This window comes from Ranitomeya variabilis, chromosome 2 (assembly GCF_051348905.1).
Source record: "Ranitomeya variabilis isolate aRanVar5 chromosome 2, aRanVar5.hap1, whole genome shotgun sequence".
NCBI lineage: Eukaryota > Metazoa > Chordata > Amphibia > Anura > Dendrobatidae > Ranitomeya > Ranitomeya variabilis.
Genome location: NC_135233.1, coordinates 873,753,949 through 873,775,476, shown reverse-complemented (window position 1 = coordinate 873,775,476; position 21,528 = coordinate 873,753,949). Strand labels below are relative to the sequence as shown.

The 21,528-nt window shown below is 43.2% G+C and overlaps 1 protein-coding gene across 1 annotated transcript in view; it reads left to right on the top strand.

The window, feature by feature from the left end:
• LOC143808068 (putative cation-transporting ATPase 13A5) overlaps positions 1-11,632 on the top strand; it is a 642,074-nt gene extending 630,442 nt beyond the window's left edge. Inside the window, exon 30 of the mRNA XM_077290325.1 lies at positions 10,229-11,632. Coding sequence (XP_077146440.1) covers positions 10,229-10,243 — 15 coding nt within the window. The 3' untranslated portion in view covers positions 10,244-11,632. The remainder of the gene's footprint in view (positions 1-10,228) is intronic.
• Positions 11,633-21,528: the final 9,896 nt, after the last annotated feature.

Here is a 21,528-nt window from a genome sequence, read left to right as displayed (position 1 = left end):
CCCTCAAGCCAATGTCGCCACTCCTCAAATGCCCACTTCATAGCCAACAACTCACGATTGCCGACATCATAATTGCGTTCCACAGGCGAAAACTTTCGAGAAAAGAAGGCACATGGTTTCATCAAGGAACCATCAGAATTCTTCTGAGACAAAACGGCCCCTGCCCCAATCTCAGAAGCGTCAACCTCAACCTGAAAAGGAAGAGAAACATCCGGCTCACGCAACACAGGGGCAGAAGGAAATCGGCGCTTAAGCTCCTGAAAGGCAGAAACAGCCTCAGAGGACCAATTCGTTACATCAGCGCCCTTCCTCGTCAAATCGGTCAGGGGTTTAACCACACTGGAGAAGTTGGCAATGAAACGGCGATAAAAATTAGCAAAGCCCAAAAATTTCTAAAGGCTCTTCATGGATGTGGGCTGGATCCAATCATGAATGGCCTGAACCTTAACCGGATCCATTTCTATAGATGATGGAGAAAAATGAAGCCCAAAAAAGAAACCTTCTGTACTCCAAAGAGGCACTTAGACCCCTTCACAAACAAGGCATTATCACGAAGGACCTGAAATACCATCCTGACTTGTTTAACATTAGACTCCCAATCATCTGAAAAAATCAAAATATCATCCAAATATACAATCATGAATTTATCAAGATAATTCCGAAATATATCATGCATGAAGGACTGAAACACAGATGGGGCATTAGAGAGTCCGAATGGCATCACAAGATATTCAAAATGGCCCTCGGGCGTATTAAACGCAGTTTTCCATTCGTCACCCTGCTTAATACGAACAAGATTATATGCCCCTCGAAGGTCAATCTTAGTAAACCAACTAGCCCCCTTAATCCTGGCAAACAAATTAGAAAGCAAAGGCAAAGGGTATTCAAATTTGACCGTGATCTTATTCAAGAGGCGATAATCAATACAGGGTCTCAAGGAGCCATCCTTCTTGGCAACAAAAAAAAAATCTGCTCCCAATGGAGAAGAAGATGGCCGAATATGCCCCTTCTCCAAAGACTCCTTAACATAACTCCGCATGGCGGCATGTTCAGGCACAGACAGGTTGAAAAGTCGGCCTTTACGGAACTTACAGCCTGGAATCAAGTCGATAGCACAATAACAGTCCCTATGTGGTGGAAGGGAACTGGACTTGGGCTCATCGAAAACATCCTGGAAATCTGACAGAAACTCAGGAATTTCAGAAGAGGGTCAGGAGGAAATTGACATCAAAGAAACGTCATCATGAACCCCCTGACAACCCCAACTAGTCACAGACATAGATTTCCAATCCAACACCGGATTATGTACCTGTAACCATGGAAACCCCAGCACAATAGCATCATGCAAATTATGCAACACCAGGAAACGACAATCTTCCTGATGGGCTGGCGACATGCACATGGTTAACTGTGTCCAAAACTGAGGTATATTTTTAGCCAATGGTGTAGCATCAATGCCCCTCAAAGGGATAGGACTCTGCAAAGGTTGTAAGGGAAAACCACAACATCTGGCAAATTCTAAGTCCATTAAATTTAAAGCGGCGCCTGAATGCACAAATGCCATGACAGAAAATGACGATAATGAGCAGATCAGGGACACAGATAACAGAAATTTAGGTTGTACAGTACTGATGGTAACGGAATTAGCTATTCTCTTGGCACGCTTAGGGCAATCAGAAATAACATGAACAGAATCGCCGCAGTAAAAGCACAACCCATTCTGATGTCTGAATCCTTGTAGTTCAGCTCTAGACACAATCCTATCATACTGCATAGGCTCAGGACTCCGCTCGGAAGACAACGCCATAGTGTGCACAACTCTGCGCTCACGCAAGCGCCGATCAATTTGAATGGCCAGAGACATTGAATCACTCAGACCTGAAGGGGTGGGGAACCCCACCATAACATCTTTAACGGATTCAGAAAGACCCTTTCTGAAAATTGCCGCCAAAGCATCCTCATTCCATTTAGTAAGCACAGACCATTTTCTAAATTTCTGGCAATACGATTCTGCCGCTTCTTGACCCTGACTGTTGTGAATTCCGTTCTCGGACTCCCTCCTGGGGTCATGAATGGTACTTTGGTGAGTTCTGTTCTTGGACTCCCTCTGGTGGCTTTGAGTGGAACTGCTGGTCCTTGAGGTTGGCTTGCTCAGCTGCCCTCGTTTATTTCTATGCTGGCTTCCCTATTTAACTCCACTCAGATTGTTACTTCTTGCCAGCTGTCAATGTCTCAGTATTGGTTCAGATCTCTCTTGGACTTCTCTGATGACCTGTCTACTCCAGCAGAAGCTAAGTCCCTGCTAGTTCATTTGTTGTTCATTGCTTTATGAATATATTTCTTAGTACATTCTAAGTTCTAATCCAGCTTGCTACCATGATATTTCCTTGCTAGCTGGAAGCTCTGGGGGTGCAGAGTTGCACCTCCACACCGTGAGTCGGTGTGGAGGTCTTTTTGCATACTCTGCGTGGTTTTTGTAGTTTTTTGTGCTGACCGCATAGTTCCCTTTTCTATCCTCTGACTATTTAGTGAAGACTGGCCTCCTTTGCTAAAACCTGTTTCATTCCTGTGTTTGTGACTTTCCTCTTAACTCACAGTCAATATATGTGGGGGCTGCCTTTTCCTTTGGGGAATTTCTCTGAGGCAAGGTAAGGCTTCTATTTCTATCTTTAGGGGTAGTTAGCTCTTAGTCTGTGAAGAGGCGTATAGGGAGAGTTAGGTACGCTCCACAGCTATTTCTAGTGTGTGTGATAGGAGTAGGGTTTGCGGTCAGCAGAGTTCCCACTTCCCCAGAGCTTGTCCCTATTTCTAGTTTAACCATCAGGTCATTCCGGGTGCTCCTAACCACCAGGTCCATAACACTGTCCCCTCCCTATATCTCTGAACTAATCTCCCAATATCTTCCCTCATGTAATCTTCGATCCTCCTAAGACCTCCTACTCTCCTCCACACTTATTCGTTCCTCACACAACCGCCTCCAAGATTTCTCCTGAATATCCCCCATCCTCTGGAATTCCATGCCTCAACATGTCCGATTATCCACCACCATCGGATCCTTCAGATGGAACGTAAAAACCCATCTCTTCAGGAAAGCCTGCAGCCTGCAATAACCATTCTGCCACCTCACCACCACCCGAGCTGCCGCCTCACCGCCACCCAAGCTGATGCCTCACCACCACCAGAGCTGCTGCACCCCATACCTTCTATCTCTTCCACATTATCCCATAGAATGTAAGTCCGAAAGGACAGGGTCCTCTCCCCTCTGTACCAGTCTGTCATTGTAAACTTGTTTACTGTAAACAATATCTAGAATTCTGTATGTAACCCCTTTCTCATGTACAGCACCATGGAATTAATAGTGCTATATAAATAAATAATAATAACACACATGAAACACACTGCAATACCAGACTAAAATGCCCAATCTTTGAGCACACAGATATATGATGCTTTTCCCGGACACACCACACTGCCAAATATGTGGCCTGTATTTTTTTTTTTTTTATGCAAAATAGTGCTGTATGTAACTAGAGTAACAGACAGGAAAAAGATTAAATTACCGGCCTAAAATGCCCAAACTTGGAGCAAACAGATATATGATGCCTGTCACGGAGATACCACACTGCCAGATATGTGGCCTGTATTTTTTGGGGGGTCTGCTAAATAGTGCTGAATAGAACTAGAGTAACAGACAGGAAAAACACTGGAATACCAGCCTAAAATACCCAAACTTGGAGCACGCAGATATATGAGGCCTGTCACAGAGATACCACACTGCCAAATATGTGGCCTGTATTTTTTTATGCAAAATAGTGCTGTACACCATGTTCCAAATTATTATGCAAATGACATTTTTCTCGGATTTCCTAGAATGAGGAATTTAGGACCTGAGAATTACGTCATGGCTTGTGATTGGTCGCGTGGCGGTCACATGAGCGGCATGCGACCAATCAGAAGCCGTGACGTCATGGAAGGCGCTCATTTTAAGCAAAGAAGGCTGCCGGTTACCAGCGGCGATGTCCAGGGGCCTCCGGAGAGGTGGGTATATCAATATTTTTTATTTTAATTCTTTATTTTACACTTAAATGTGGATTCCGATACCGATTTCCGATATCGCAAACATATCGGAACTCGGTATCGGAATTCCGATACCAGATTCAGAAGATCGCCGACCTCATGGCCGACCCCACACAGGGGTCGGGTCGGGTTTCATGAAACCCGACTTTGCCAAAAGTCGGCGACTTCTGAAAATGGCCGACCCGTTTCGCTCAACCCTAATCATTAGTGATGAGCGAATGTGCTCGCCACTATTCGTTACTCACCCGAGTATCACTATGTTCAGTGTACTCGGCGAGCAGTGAGCATTTCCAGGATTATTCGGCAGTAACTGGTGTCTCCACCAAACATTTTTGGTGGTCTTTAGAGACCCAATCACACTGCAGGGATTGTCTGCCAGGCCATGAAACACCGCGGCCATCTTTGCTGTGGTCGTGCAGTGATTGGCTTGGCCACACAGTATCATCCCGAGTATAGGAGACCTGGTGCCGCCCTGCTCGCTGCATTCTGCTCTGGTTTCAGCAAGAGTAGGGAGAGCTGCTGCCGAGATAGGGTCAGAATCGTGGTTTTTATAGTTAGTGTAGGTCTGCAACTCTTAAATCTACAACCCGTGAGAAACCAACAGTCCTTTATAGGGCTAATTTGTGGTTCTCGATATTGCAGCGCTAGGTAGGCAGATCAAAGCATATCCACATCAGTGCAAGGCCGGCAGGCACTGTATGTGCGTACATTGCTCCCACTGCATCCCTCCCAAAGCTCCATAACTGTCTGCTGCTGCAGCTTCTTTACTATATACCTAGTTGCAATTATTTTTTCCCAAAAATTAATTCCCCCCAAAAAAATACAGTCAGTTCTGTTAGACTGAGGCCTGTTTAAAAATCATAGCTTTTTAGACATATGTAGCATAGTTGTGTGTGCTAGCCTTGTTCTTCAACATTTTTTTTGGTGTTTTAAATTCACCAAAGAAGGTCACATATATCTGCGTGCTCCAAGTTTGGGCATTTTAGGCCGGTGTACCACTGTTTTTGCTGTCTGATACTCTAGTTATATACAGCACTATTTAGCATAATTTTTTTTTTTAAAAGGCCACATATTTGCCAGTGTGGTATTTCCGTGACAGCCCTCATATATCTGCGTACTCCAAGTTTGGGCATTGTAGGCCAGTGGACCACTTTTTTTGCTGTCTGCTACTCTACTTATATACAGCACTATTTTGCATAAGTTAGCTTCACAAAAAAGCCCCCCAAAATTGAATACAGTCTGTTAAGTCAGGCTAAGGCTTGCCTGGTGTTTTTGGGTTGAAAAATCATAGATTTGCAAGCATACTAATCAGATATTATTGCGCTACTAATACAGTCATATGAAAAAGTTTGGGCACCCCTATTAATCTTACGCTTAATGTTTTATAAAAATTGTTCTTTTTGCAACAGCTATTTCAGTTTCATATATCTAATAACTGTTGGACACAGTAATGTTTCTGCCTTGAAATGAGTTTTATTGTACTAACAGAAAATGTGCAATCTGCATTCAAACAAAATTTGACAGGTACATAAGTATGGGCACCCTTATCATTTTCTTGTTTTAAATACTCATACCTACTTTTTACTGACTTACTAAAGCACTTTTTTTGGTTTTGTTACCTCATTGAGCTTTGAACTTCATAGCTAGGTGTATGCAATCATGAGAATAGCTACTTAAAGTGGCCACTTGCAAGTTGTTCTCCTGTTTGAATCTCCTCCGAAGAGTGGCATCATGGGCTCCTCAAAACAACTGTCAAATGATCTGAAAACAAAGATTATTCAACTTAGTTGTTCAGGGGAAGGATACAAAAAGCTGTTTCAGAGGTTTAACCTGTCAATTTTCACTGTGAGGAACATAGTAAGGAAATGGAAGAACACAGGTACAGTTCTTGTTAAGGCCAGAAGTGGCAGGCCAAGAAAAACATCAGAAAGGCAGAGAAGAAGAATGGTGAGATCAGTCAAGGACAATCCTCAGGCCACCTCCAGAGATCTGCAGCATCAATTTGCTGCAGATGGTGTCACTGTGCATCGGTCAACTATACAACGCACTGTGTTTTTTTCCAGGGTGTGACTGGGCCCTAGATGGCTCTGTACACTGTGGCGTTTGTTCACACAGGATGCATCATGGTTAGCCCGCTATACATATGGCGTCATTAATAGGCTTTGCACCATATACTTTGCATTCCTGTGTGAACATGCCACATACAGTCTATTTTTTGCACGGGTGCTCCAAGCGGCCAATTCCTGATTGTAGTTTGGCTGCATTAGTATTATTTGCACCTGTGTATTTGCTATCTCTACTTGGGCCTGGTGCACCCTGGTTAGTGCAATTGTTGGAGGCCCTGAACAGGTAAGCATATCTGCCTGTGTTATGGTGTTTTTTTTTTTCATTAAAATGAACCAATCATGGATTTCCAATTATTTTGCCCCACCTTTCCCTGCTGACACGTAGCTTGCCTGAAAAATGTCTTGCTTTTGGCCTCCTCTTACTGACTGCTCCAATTCCTCCATTTGCAGCTGCAGAATGTCTACCATAGGCCATTTTTTTCCACCCTAAGTGGCCTGACTCCCCCTACAGGGCCGTGGTCACCACCTAGCCAAGCACCCGTGCGAGTGCCGTTTGCCTGGACAGGTGGGTGTGCCCACTCTTTGGCGACGGCACTGGCACAGGGTCCCTCATAGTACAACGAAGTGTCTCTGATGGTGGTGGTGCACAACCAATGTCAGACACACTGTCGTAATATGAGGGGCCCTGTGCCAGTACCACCACCCACGAGTGAGTGTTCCCCCCAGGTCGAACAGTGCTCTACCACTTGCAAAACTTACCTCTCTGTGCTCCACCACTGTGTAGGCTGTGCTGTTAAATCCTTCAATGGCACTGCCAATACAAATTTGTTGAAATGATAGATAATAGTAAAAATATACAGGGGCCCTGGCCACAATTTAGACCAGTTAATACTTTGCGCCAACTACCACTGTCTGCTACTCAGCAGAGGAGCCCACCCCTGTACCTAGCTATGCCACCTGTTTATTTATGAACATTTTTTGGCAGACATTTACCTCACTTTATTATTTTGGCCTACTGTGTCAGCCACTCCTTACAGTTGTCCTCCGCTGAACAACGCTATGCCGCCCGCGTACTGCATACTCCTGTAACCAATTTTGAACTGGATTGAGCCTACTTTTTTATTTTAGGCCTACTAAGTCTGTCTGCGCCACTCCTTACAGTTGACCTCCTCTGAATAAACCAATGCCGCCAGTTTACTCCTGTTACCATTTTTGAACTGCTTGGAGCCTACTTTTTTAATGTGAGCCTACAAACTGTGTCTGCGCCACTCATTACAGCTGTCCTCCACTGCACAAAGATATGCCGCCTGTTTACTCCTGTTTCGAATATTAAACTGCATTTGGCCTACTTGTTTGGTTGGGCCTACTAACGGTGTCTGCCACTCCTTGTTGTTCTCCTCCACTGAACAAAGCAGTGCCGCCTGTTTGCTCCTGTTACCAATTTTGAACTGCATTTGGCCCACTTTATTACTTGGGCCTACTAACTGTGTCTGCTACTCATTACAGTTTTCCTCCAATGAATAAAGCAATTCCGCCTGTTTATACTTTATTATTTGGGCCTATATCTGTGTTTCCTCCTCATCCTGCCCATTGCCCAGCCACTGCTAGATGAGTCTGCTGGTACATTGACCCAGACCACTACATTCCCCTTGCACTCTACACAGCCAGAATCTGACCCTGCTGAAAGTCAGGTTCCCCTTCCCGCATACTATACCACCTTACACGGGGACAAAGAGGAAGGTGCAGATGAAAGTGCAGGTTCCTTCATCAGGTGGGGGGGCATACTCATTGGCGACGTCACTGGCACAGGGCCCCTCATAGTACGCAAAAGTGTCTCTGCCGGTGGAAGGCGCCCCCTCCGTCAAACACACCGCCATACTTTGAGGGGCCCTGTGCCAGTGCCAATGCAAACAAGTGGACCCCCTGCTTGCTCAGGATCACAGCACTTGCAAAGTTTAAATACTTACCTCTCCCTGCTCCACCACCGCGACATAGTCCGCGTTTCCTGGGCCCGCGAAAAACTTGAACCAGCCCTACCCCCCACAACTTTAGCCAAATGACCCCCAATTTTCAATGACTAACTATTATTATAAGGTAAATTAAGATTGACAAGCTTAAGTAACAAGAATTGTTTTTGGCATTAAAATGGGAACTGTAGGTGTTTTCCTGTACTCCACTCACTGCCCACTTTGATTCCCCATTGACTTGCATTGGGTTTCGTGTTTCGGTCGGCCCACTACTTTTCGCAATAATCGGCCGATTTCACCCGACCCGACTTTTGACAAAGTCTAGTTTCGCGAAACCCTACTCGATCCTAAATAAGTAAAAGTCGCTCAACTATAGTTGCATCCACTGAGCCTATTTTGGCTCCACTTTCCATATTCCTAGAAAAAATACTGACACCTTTGACACGACGGGCACCTTCATTCTTTCTTGACACTAGCGATTTTTTACAGACCATTCGGAATCTCGGCCAAATACCTGCTACCTCCATATTGGAGTCACTTGATGTAAAAGATTTATACACATCCATCCCTCACCAACAAGGAATAGCCTGTGTTGAGCGCCTCCTTGCTACTTCTAACATAGGCCCCGGCGTGGTTGAACTGAGCCTTAAGCTCCTTACATTGGTACTGCTGACTAGAAACTATTTTATGTTTGAGGACAGTTTTTATCTACAGACGAAGGAGACCGCTATGGGGTCAAATGTAGCACCGCCGTATGCAAATTGCTACATGGCTACGTTTGAGGAAGAAGTGGTGTATACAAACCCCCTCTTTAAGGACTATTGTTTGGTTTGGAGAACATTCATAGACGATGTCTTTTGCATTTGGACCGGCCCACTTGATTCCTTGGAACTCTTTTTCTCCAAATTAAATCCAGCCTGGCCAGGCCTCACTTTTACCTTGACCCATGACAACAAACAGGTGAGCTTTTTAGACAATCAGAGAAACTGCGTAGTTCGGTGGAGAAACATATACCTTTGGTACATATGTACAACCCTTATGTACACATTCTACATGGCACAATAAGGAAATATTGGAATATCCTTAAGATAGCATACCCTTACGTTAGGAAATTTCATAACCCATTTCTACCATGCTATAAATGCCCTCCTAACATTAGAGATTCACTAGTACGAGCAGACATAAAAACCAGGACTCGCTCGCCACACAGAGGTTCCTCCACTCACCCAAGGTGGGCACATATCCATGTCTGCACTGTAACCAGTGTAATAATGTACAAAAGGGTGATTGCTTTTATCACCCACACTCAGGTAAGAAGCATACATTTAAGGACTACTCCACGTGTGACTCCTTCTACGTATTATACTTGATCTAGTGTCCCTGTGGTCTTTTGTATATAGGAGAAACGACACAACCTATAAAAGATCGCATCTCAAAACATAAATCTACTATATGTTGCAAGAACATGTTTCTTCCGATCCCATTTCATTTTATCACTAGAGGACATACAATTGCCCAATTGAAATTCCACGTCATAGAAAAAATTCCCGTTCCAAGGAGGGGGGTAATCGGATTCAAATACTAAAGAAGAGGGAGTCTTATTGGTTTCATCTACTACAGACTCTCTCTCCCAAGGGACTCAATAGGGAGTATGACCTACAGTGCTTCCTATGATAATGACGGCCACCCTAACCCCTTCACATATATATCTATGAGTAAGGAAGGAGATGTCAGCACTCACCGATCTTCAGTGCAGGTAAAACTTTATTGCAGTAAAATCTTCATGGCTCGGGGGAGCATATACAGCAGAGTGTACAGGTCAGCTGTTTCTTGATTGACTGGATATATATCTATGACCTCTATCATTACTAACATCTACACTGGTTAACAGTATTAAATACAAGGACATCTAGTGTTCTCATGCTATGTGTCATGTGGCAAAAAGGGTATTTGTTTTACTCAGATTTACAGTACTGTCCAAAACTAATGAAGGTTATGCCTTCCAATGCTTAGTATAGGCGAGCCACACGTCCCAATATATACTGTTTGTATACTGTTTGTTTAATGTGGAATACAGTTAGTCATTGTATGAATCACATTGCTTTTCTCTTCTCACAGAGCCGCCTGTATTGAATGCACCACGCAACCTCTCTTTGATTCGTTTTCCTGGACTTCTGGAATATCCCTTTTCTACCTGACTGCTATAATGAACACTGTCCACTAGTTCTCACTTAGCTATTCTATTCACCGCACAGTAATACCAGCATCTATCCCACCCAAGATGGCACCTGGGATATAAGTCCATACAGGACTATTATGTATACCCCTCCTCACATGTAAAACGCCACGGAATAAATGGCGCTATAACAATAAATAATAATAATAATAATAATAATACAGGATACAGCGCACAGTGCATTAGATCCAGCACTGATCTCACCAAACATGGTGCTGACACACTGGTCTACACAGGGTGGAGCACACAGGTCACTTCCTGTGATGCGTCTGGTCCCGCCCCTTTTCTATATACAGCGCCCCACCGACACTATAGCTTACGCAACAAGCGGTGGATGCCGCGTTGGAGAGATCGTTACGCAGCCCACTGAATCACCACTGGTAGGGACGCACATTTATCCATCTCCAACGGGACTAACAATATTGTTGTCAATAGGGTGAATCCGTTACATAGAGAAACCTTGGGGCCTTATAGCTTACATCTATACTCCCTAACAGATGGCTGGTGGGAGTGTACCTACTATCACACATGGAGGCAGTGCCTTCACCCAGGCACCAGATCTCTACCAGTGAGCAATACAAACCAACTTTTTTTTCCCCATAATCATCAGCTGTGTACATATGACAAATTATGCCTTCATTTTAATTTTGATTATAGGTTCCTCGGGACACATTATAAAGTAATATGGTGACCTTTTGCCTTACCTTGGAGTTTTTGGTCAGTGGCATAATTACTACAGCTATGCATCATATATGCATTCCATAAAATTATTCTTACACTTATCCTTTGCATTATTTTTTACTTTTGTTTGGTTAGGCTCTATACACAGTCACGGACCCACTACAGTACTCGCAAGTACACAGTGGTTATTCCCACCATAGCAATGGTATGTCTCCTCACTCCTACCACTTACCTGAGCCACCATACCCTGTACTCTTCATATAGCCACATTACCTAGCCCTGTAGCCTATCCTATATTCCACCATTTGGGGATTTAAACAGCACCTAGCAGTCAGGTGTACTTCTTGATAATCAGTCTCTCTTTTCTCCATTTATTCTTCCTTTGCTTTTGAGCACGGAGATCACGCCAGACTGACTGTTGGTGTTATTATGATTTTGTATTTATGTTACTTGTGCCTTCGAATGATTTTGTACCGATGACATTGTCATGTATGTATATTCTCATTTAATTATGCACCCTTTGATCATGTATCGCAGTTCCTGACGAAGGTCCGGTGAGGACCGAAACGTTGTTTATTTTTGCTGGACTGCATTAAAAATCTTCAAATTAAACAAAAGTTGAGTGCCAAATTATAAAATTATATAATTGGGTGCATATGACTGACTGTGCAGCGGGGCTGGCTTTGCTGCCAATGTGTAAAACAAAGGAGTATGGAGTACAAAAAGCATATTGTGAAGTGGATTTTCAGGGGCCCATCCAGTATGTGGCTTCAAAGGCTTATTGGGGTGCATATGAATTGGTAGCAGGGCAGGCCTTGAATTCAATGCAACACTTTTTCAGGAGTCCCCCCTGGACATCTTATGAAAGGGGTATTGTGTTGCGTTGTAATTCTTGGCAGCCCATCCACTCACAGCATAGGCTACAACAGTTTAGGAGACCCACTGTTTAATAATGGCCCTTTAAGAAGATTAATGCCGCGTGATGCACCAGTAAAAATAGGCTCTGTGACTTTAAGAGTCCCTTCTTCATAAATGAAACAAGATGGGTTTGCTTATGTGTCACACACCACATGGCCAGCTAGGGTTGTTAATAGTGTTGAGCATTCCGACACTGCAAATATCGGTTATCGGCCGATATTCGCTGTATCAAAATTCTGTTACCGAGTTCCGATGTTTTTGTGATATCGGAAATCGGAATCGGAAGTTCCTATAAGTTCCCAGGTGTGTGCGGTGCGTATGGTTCCCAGGGTCTGGAGGAGAGGAGACTCTCCTTCAGGCCCTGGGATCCATATTCATGTAAAAAATAAAGAATAAAAATAAAAAATATGGATATACTCACCCCTCCGACAGACCCTGGACCTCAGCGGTGCAACCGCCAGCCTCCGTTCCTAAGAATGCAGTGAGTGTAGGACCTGTGATGACGTCGCGGCTTGTAATTGGTCGCGTGAGCGGTCATGCGACCAATCACAAGCCACGACATCATCGAAGGTCCTTCACTCTGCATTCTTAGGAACGGAGGCAGACGTTTGCAGAGGTGACAGCCAGGGCTCGTCCGAGGGTGAGTATATCCATATTTTTTATTTTTATTCTTTATTTTTTACATGAATATGGATCCCAGGGCCTGAAGGAGAGTTTCCTCTTCTTCAGACCCTGAAAACCATCCAGGATCACTTCCGATATTTGTGTCCCTTTGACTTGTATTGGTATCGGGTATTGGTATCGGAGATATCCGATATTTTTTGGATATCGGACGATCCAATCCGATACCGATACTTTCAAATACCGGAAGGTATCGCTCAACACTAGTTCTTAAATGTTACAATGACATTTCCCTGTGAATGCATTTGTAGTGGTTGAAAGCAATGTTAAAATTGAAAAACACTTCAAAAACGCTGCGTCTGAACTAAGCCTAAGTGGGGGAGGAAATTCTCGGTCTGGGGTTAAATATTTGGCTTTACAGGCAAGTCATTATCCTGCAAAGGATGTGTCTTGACATATTTCACAGCATAATCCGTTTTGGTTTAGTTTTAGTGTGGTTTTTGTTGCATCGGGAAAAATGGAAAAACGTCACAGAGAAAAAAGATGATTACCTGCTGAAGCCTCCAAACAAATGCACTATCAGGGTGCAGCGGACCCGATTAATGATGGCAAAAACACAGGTGCAAAAAATTCCGATGAAACAACCACTTTCTATCCAGTGTTGGCTGTTTGGCATTAGTGCACAAAAAGATAAGAGATAATAGTCTGTATGTGGCATTGTTCACACAGGCAATACAGAGCATCTGGTTTACAGCCTATTACTAATGCACATACAGGCAGGCCACCCAGTGCTACAAAATGCATGCTGTGTGAACAGAGGCCTACAGTTTACAGAGCCATCTTGGTCTGACTGCACCCTGCAAGATGAAGTGCAAAAAAAACATATCAATATATGCAAGGTATTAGTTAATATTGGGGCCTCAAAACGTAAGCTGGCAACCTGCGTCAAGGGTCCTTACATTTTACCAGTCCTAACGCTAAACATTGAGTAATAGCTCACAGACACAAAAAAGGACTTAAAAATCCTCGAAAAATTGAAAAAAGTCACAAAGAAAAAAGCAGAGATGATTACCTGCTGAAGCCTCCAAACAAATGCACTATCAGGGTGCAGCGGACCCGAATAATGATGGCAAAAACAAAGGTGCAAAAAATACCAGTGACACTTTGCACCTGTGTTTTTGCCATCATTAATCGGGAAAAATGGCATGAATCTCAGAAAAAAATGTTTACAGCTGAGTCAAGAATGCTTCCAGGGGTGATCCCCATGATGTCCCTGTGTCATTTGAGCAGTGTTTCCATCATTTTCAGATGTTTTTAGACCTCAAAAGGACCCCCGGGGGGAATCGCTGTAAAAATACTCGGGTCTTCCATGGACTTTCATTGGGCTCGTTGCTCAGGTCGAGTACCCGAGTATTCCAATTTGCTTGACCAGAGCAACGAGCACCAAAGCATTTTAGTGCTCGCTCATCACAAGTCCTCACCCGTTAGAGTATACATCGATTTTTATTGAAGAACAGTATAATCTCCAAAATGAATAAAAACTCAAAATGCACTGTTCCAAATTATTAGGCACAGTAGAATTTCTAAACATTTGATATGTAGAACTGAAAATGCTTATTTGTGGAATTTGCAGCATTAGGAGGTCACATTCACTGAACAAAAAAGCTATTTACACCAAAACATCCTAACAGGCCAAGTTACATGTTAATATAGGACCCTTTGTTTGATGTCACCTTCACAATTCTTGCATCCATTGAACTCGTGAGTTCTTGGACAGTTTCTGCTTGTATTTCTTTGCATGAAGTCAGACTAGCCTCCCAGTGCTGCTGTTTTGATGTGAACTGCCTCCCTCCCTCATAGATCTTTTGTTTGCTGATACTCCAAAGGTTCTCTATAGGGTTGAAGTTAGGGGAAGATGGTAGCCACACCATGAGTTTATCTCCTTTTATGCCCATAGCAGCCAATGACTCAGAGCTATTGCTTGCAACATGAGATGGTGCATTGTCATGCATGAAGATGATTTTGCTCCTGAAGGCACATTTCTGTTTTTTATTCCATGGAAGAAAGTTGCCAGTCAGAAACTCTATATACTTTTCAGAGGTCATTTTCACACCTTCAGGAACCTTAAAGGGCCCTACCAGCTGTTTGCCCATGATTCTGGCCCCAAACATAGTTACATAGTTACATAGTTATTAAGGTTGAAGGAAGACTTTAAGTCCATCTAGTTCAACCCATAGTCTAACCTAACATGACTCCTCCACCTCCTTGCTGACATCGCAGCCTTGTTGGGACATGGTGGCCATCCACCAACCATCCACCACTCCATCCATCTGGACCATCCAGGGTTGCTCGACACTCATTAGTAAACAAGATTGTTTAAAAATTAGTCTTCATGTATGTCTGGGCCCACTGTAACTGTTTCTGCTTGTGAACACTGTTTAGGGGTAACCGAATAGTAGGTTTATGCACCACAGCAAGCCTTTGTAGGATCCTACACCTTGAGGTTCCAGAGGCACCAGCAGCTTCAAATAACTGTTTGCTGCTTTGTAATGGTATTTTGGCAGCTGCTCTCTTAATCCAATGAATTTGTCTGGCAGAAACCTTTCTCATTATGCCTTTATCTGCATGAACTCTGTCTGTGCTCTGTTTCAGTCACAAATCTCTTCACAGTATGATGATCTTTTCGTGAAATATCTAATATTTTCAAACCTTGTCCAGGGCATTGCACTATTTAAAGCTTTTCAGCAGCAGAGAGATCCTTATTATTTCCCAAATTGCTTGAAACCTGTGGCCTGATAAATAATGTGGAACATCATTTTTAAGTAGTTTTCCTTTAATTAGAATCACCTGGAAAACTAATTATCACATGTGTTTAAGGCTACTTTCACACTAGTCTGTCGGTACGGTCCGTCGCAAACCGTCGGCCCGACGTACCGACGGACAGTGTGCTAATTAATCACAATGTGGGCAGCGGATGCAGTCTTACGACGCATCCACTGCCCAGTGTGATGAGCGGGGAGGAGGGGGCGGAGTTCTGGCCGCACACGTGCGGTCGGAAAAAGCGGAAACGACGGACAAAATAGTTACATGTAACTTTTTTTGTGCCGACGGTCCGCCAAAACACGACGCATCCGTCACACGATGGATGCAACGTGTGTCATTGTGTCGCAATGTGTTGCTAATGTAAGTCTATAGAGAAAAAAACGCATCCTGCGGGCAACTTTGCAGAATGCGTTTTTTCTATATATACGACGCCTTGCGACGTGCGTTGAACGTCGCTAGTGTGAAAGTAGCCTAAGATTGATTTCAGTGATCCATTGAGCCCTGAGACACAATACCATCCATGAGTTTATTTGAAAAACTAAGCAATTAAATCTTTATGACACTTAAATCCAATTTGCATAATAATTTGGAACACAGTGTATATATGTGTATGCGTTATACTGTGTGGGGGGGCTGCACTATACTGTGTGGGGAGGAAGGGACAACCACAACCAATATACAGAAATACCCAGAAAAACCACCAAGCAGAGAATAGATATAAAATGCCTTTATTATATGTAATTGGCAAATACAATATAACACATTGTGTGCACAACAGAACAAAAATATAATAATTAAAATGTGGTAGAGGCTGACCCAGTTTGTATTTACATATGTCTACATAAAAAGGTTGTGTATCCCTCAAATAGTGTATTCATAAAAACTAAAATAAAATAAACAGTCACAAAAAGGCAAAAATATGTGATATATATTTTGCATATGAAAAGATGTTTATATCATATATATACCGTAACCTATATTAATCAATTAAAATAAGTGATAATAATAATCATATCACATGTGCAAAAAATATAAGGTGCAATGATATGTCTGCAAACTGAAATGTGCAAAAATAGCAATGGCAAATACCAAAAAGTGCCTTAAAGGGACTCTGTCACCTGAATTTGGAGGGAACAATTTTCAGCCATAGAGGCGGGGTTTTCGGCTGTTTGATTCACCCTTTCCTTACCCGCTGGCTGCATGCTGGCTGCAATATTGGATTGAAGTTCATTCTCTGTCCTCCGTAGTACACGCCTGCGCAATGCAAGATTGCCTTACGCAGGCGTGTACTATGGAGGACAGAGAATGAACTTCAATCCAATATTGCAGCCAGCGGGTAAGGAAGGGGTGAATCAAACAGCCGAAAACCCCGCCTCTATGGCTGAAAATTGTTCCCTCCAAATTCAGGTGACAGAGTCCCTTTTAATATGTGTGCAAATTTAAAGAAATGTGCAAAATAGCAGTGGCAAATCCCAAAAGATGCCTTATACCGGCCTATATGCAGTTCAGCACAGCATATACGTATCTCCACATATGCAGCAATGTAGCATATAAAGTGCAAGGTGCCGCCCGCTGTAAAATTCAGTGGGACAAACCACTAAAGTGTACCAACCAAAGTGCGAAGTGCATTGAGAGGGAAATATACACACTCTACCTTAATGTCAGGGTCAGACACGTCCCGTAGTAGCGCACCCCGATGCGCATTTCAGATATTAATCCTTCGTCAGGGGATGGCTATTGTAACACAGACTGGCCTTAAATAGGATCCTTTCACCTAGTGCTGCGGCCCGGGTATACCCGGAGCATGCGCGGTCAAACCGATCAGGAGCTTCCGCCGCCCGCGCCACGTGACCAGACGTACAGGGCAGAGTACCCGATGTAACCAAGGACATGGAGACGCGAAGCGGCAAAGCCCCATCCTGCAGACCGGGCATGCGCACAACCAGGAACCGAGTCTAGGGCAGATGCAAGAGAAAACACTGACCACATTAACCCTGTCTTAATCGTAGGATCTCAGAGCGGGACCTTAGCACCTAATCAAAACAGAAGGGCCATCCATGTATATAACAGATGTCCCTAATGCATATAAACATGAACCATGATCATGCCCAATTCTAAAGGGGATTAAAGGTAATAAGATATAGACAGTTATTAATTGGTCAGATATATATATATATATATATATATATATATATATATATATATATATATAATTATAGGTAGCACCATCTATAATATCAAACTGTATATATACAAATATAAAAAAATAAGATGTAAAAATAATAATGAAAAAGGAGAAAATGAAAAAATGAATGAAAAAATGAATGAAAAAAATAAATTATATCAAATAAGGAAATCAAATATACAATGTGTCAAATATATTGAAAACAATATATATATATATATATATATATATACTGTATATATGTATTAACAAAACAAAAGTAAGAAAACAAATTGTAACAATAATGAATAGATGTACGTGGGATACAAGCTGTTGAAGAGGTTGAGGACATATCGGAATTAAAAACCCTTCCGAAACATTTCAGGATCCATCATAACTGTGACCCGTCTGGTTTAAAATTCATAGGGATTGATACCATCGTACTAAATGAATGGGGTGGCGAAACTGGCATACCACTTGCGAAAATGGAGACTAAGTGGATATGGACTTTAGATACGGTGTCTCCCAAGGGATTGAATGAAAATTTGAGCTTGCTTGTAAAACCACCAGTGCATATTTTAATATATTTTTATATATTTTATTGTTAGTATTTTATTCTGTGGTATTGTACTTTTTATAGTCCTTGTCTTAAAATCCTCATTTAAAAATTTGTTTTTTATATTTTTTTGAATATTTAAGGCTAGTTTCACACTAGCGATTACCTGATCTGCGGCAGGCTGCGGATTTCCTCCGTGAAGCCCCGCTCTCGGCCGCACCTCCGCCGCTAGCTCCGCCTACTTCTGCATGCGGCCCGCATGCAGCCTCCGTACCTATCTTTAACATTAGGTATGCAGGTCGTGCGGCTGTATGCAAATGCTGCCGCATGTGTCGTTTTGACGATGCGGCGACCAGCGTAGGATGCAGCCTGTAGCATTTTTTTTTCCGCATCGTCAAAACGACGCATGCGACAGCATCTGCATACAGCCGCACGACCTGCGTACCTAATGTTAAAGATAGGTACGGAGGTCGCATGCGGGCCGCATGCAGAAGTAGGCGGAGCTAGTGGTGGAGGTGCGGCCGAGGGTGGGGCTTCACGGAGGAAGTCCGCAGCCTGCCGCAGATCAGGTAAACGCTAGTGTGAAACTAGCCTTAGTGTTCTACTTACCTTCCTATGCAAGCCACTCCTGATTTGTTTTCAGTGGCTCTGTGGGAATCACATTCCTGGATTGGACTTGTTCAATTGAAATAATTGGACCTTTTTCGGATCAGACATGAGGACTTTGGCTGTGTGAAAAAATCATATGTTATTGATTTCTATACCTTGATACCAGTATAGCAGTCCTCACTGTGTATGCAATATTTTCTATTATACACTGTAGCATAATATATATACGTAATCTGATATATTGTATTATTTTTCTACTGTATATTCATTATTGTTACAATTTGTTTTCTTAATTTTGTTTGGTTAATATATATCTATATATATATATATATATATATATACACATATACAGTGCCCCAGAGTCCTGGTCGTTGCAGTACTGTTGCTCCGCCACTAAAGGGGGCCGTGGTACGTCTGATGGCACTGAAGGAGTTCACCTGACCAGGTATCACAGACACCAATACACTTCACAGTCTGGCCTCCAGGGGGAGCTAAGGGTGCTATGTATTAGGCCACTCCTCACAATCTGGTAAAACTGGGGGTTAGATAGGAAGTTAGACAGAAAGCTGACTGGGTTGGAACCAGGCAACATCCTGTGGCAGAAGGTGTTGCAGGGGAAGATTCAGGGGGGTCCCTGTCAGGGGTGGGATCCTGACAGAGGCCTAGCGAACAGAAAGAACGTTACAGGACCATGCCTGCACTTCATCGCGGCGTTACCCCAAGAAAGGACAAGAAGCGAGGTTTATTGTGAAGAGTGAGAAACGAAATCAACGCAACAAGGAGAAACACCAGAAGGAGTTGTGCTGTAAGACTGAGGCAACATACTACTGAGGCGCGTAGCCGGTGGCAGGAAACGCCGAGGAAGTACTGGCTCCAAGCCTTACTTCAAACCAACGGCAGGACAGTCAGTTATAGGCGGGCTGTCTCACCTAAAATCACCTAAGCAGACATAGGGGGCAACAGTGGGAGAGGGGCGACTGTAGGGTCCCGGAAGAACTCCAGGCCTTCCCGTCATACGGGTGGGTCCTAGCCATATCATCTGGGGGACGGAGAAGAACATCAGAATCAGTTGTGAGGGAACATCAGAAACAGACACAAGTTGTGAGGACTATCCCGTGGTGCTGAGCAGGGAAGGACTACAACACACAAGCGCTAGAAGGAAGGCACAGATTTCCACCTGCAAAGGGAACTTTGGAGGTGCCATCGGACCGGCCGGTCTCAGACAGCCCTGTTAACCATACTCTGGACTGAGGATCCTGAAGCCTTCAGTAAAGAGGTAAAGAGACTGCAACCCTGTGTCCTCGTTATTCATCGCGCCCTGCACCACACCTCATCATCAGTCCCAACCTTCATTGGACGCCCCTCAGCAGGGTCACGGACCGGGTCTAGCCACCGTGACAATCCCAGAACCGAGACAGAGAGGCCCGGTAACGGGTACCCCTCGGCCCTGCGAAAGTGGGGGCGCTCCATATATATATACATATATATATATATATATATATATATATATATATTGTTTTCAATATATTTGACACAATGTATATTTGATTTCCTTATTTGATATAATTTATTTTTTTCATTCATTTTTTCATTCATTTTTTCATTTCCTCCTTTTTGATTATTATTTTTACATCTAATTTTTTTATTTTTTTTATTGTTGTATATATACAGTTTGATATTATAGATAGTTCTACCAACACACATATATATATATATATATATATATATATATATATATATATATATATATATATATATATATAATATATCTGACCCATTAATAACTGTCTATATCTTATTACCTTTAATCCCCTTTAGAATTGGGCATGATCATGGTTCATGTTTATATGCATTAGGGACATCTGTTATATACATGGATGGCCCTTCTTTTTTGATTAGGTGCTAAGGTCCCGCTCTGAGATCCTACGATTAAGACAGGGTTAATGTGGTCAGTGTTTTCTCTTGCATCCGCCCTAGAATCGGTCCCTGGTTGTGCGCATTCCCGGTCTGCGGGATGGGGCTTTGCCGCTTCGCGTCTCCGTGTCCTTGGTTACGTCGGGTAATCTGCCCTGTACGTCCGGTCACGTGGCGTGGGTGGCGGAAGTTCCTGATCAGTTTGACCGCGCATGCGCCGGGTATACCCGGGCCGCAGCACTAGGTGAAAGGATCCTATTTAAGGCCAATCTGTGTTACAATAGCCATCCCCTGACGAAGGATTAATATCCGAATCGTGCGTCAGGGTGCGCTACTACGGGACGTGGCTGACCCTGACATTAAGGTAGAGTGTGTATATTTCCCTCTCAATGCACTTTGCACTTTGGTTGGTACACTTTAGTGGTTTGTCCCACTGAATTTTACAGCGGGCGGCACCTTGCACTTTATATGCTACATTGCTGCATATGTGGAGATACGTATATGCTGTGCTGAACTACCGTACATATAGGCTGGTATAAGGCATCTTTTGTGCTATTTTGCACAATTTGCACACATATTAAGGCACTTTTTGGTATTTGCCATTGCTATTTTTGCACATTTCAGTTTGCAGACATATCATTGCAACTTATATTTTTTGCACATGTGATATGATGATTATTATCACTTATTTTAATTGATTAAGGGTGCCTAGTCACCGGAAACGCGTCGATCTTGGTTTTATCATGCTGATGTCTTGTCCTTACACGCTATTTTGAAGTGAAATAAAGTTACGGATTCTTCACTGCATCGTTGAGCTGGATTCTTCTCCTTTTATGTTATATTGTATTTGCCAATTACATACAGTATAATAAAGGCATTTTATATCTATTCTCTGC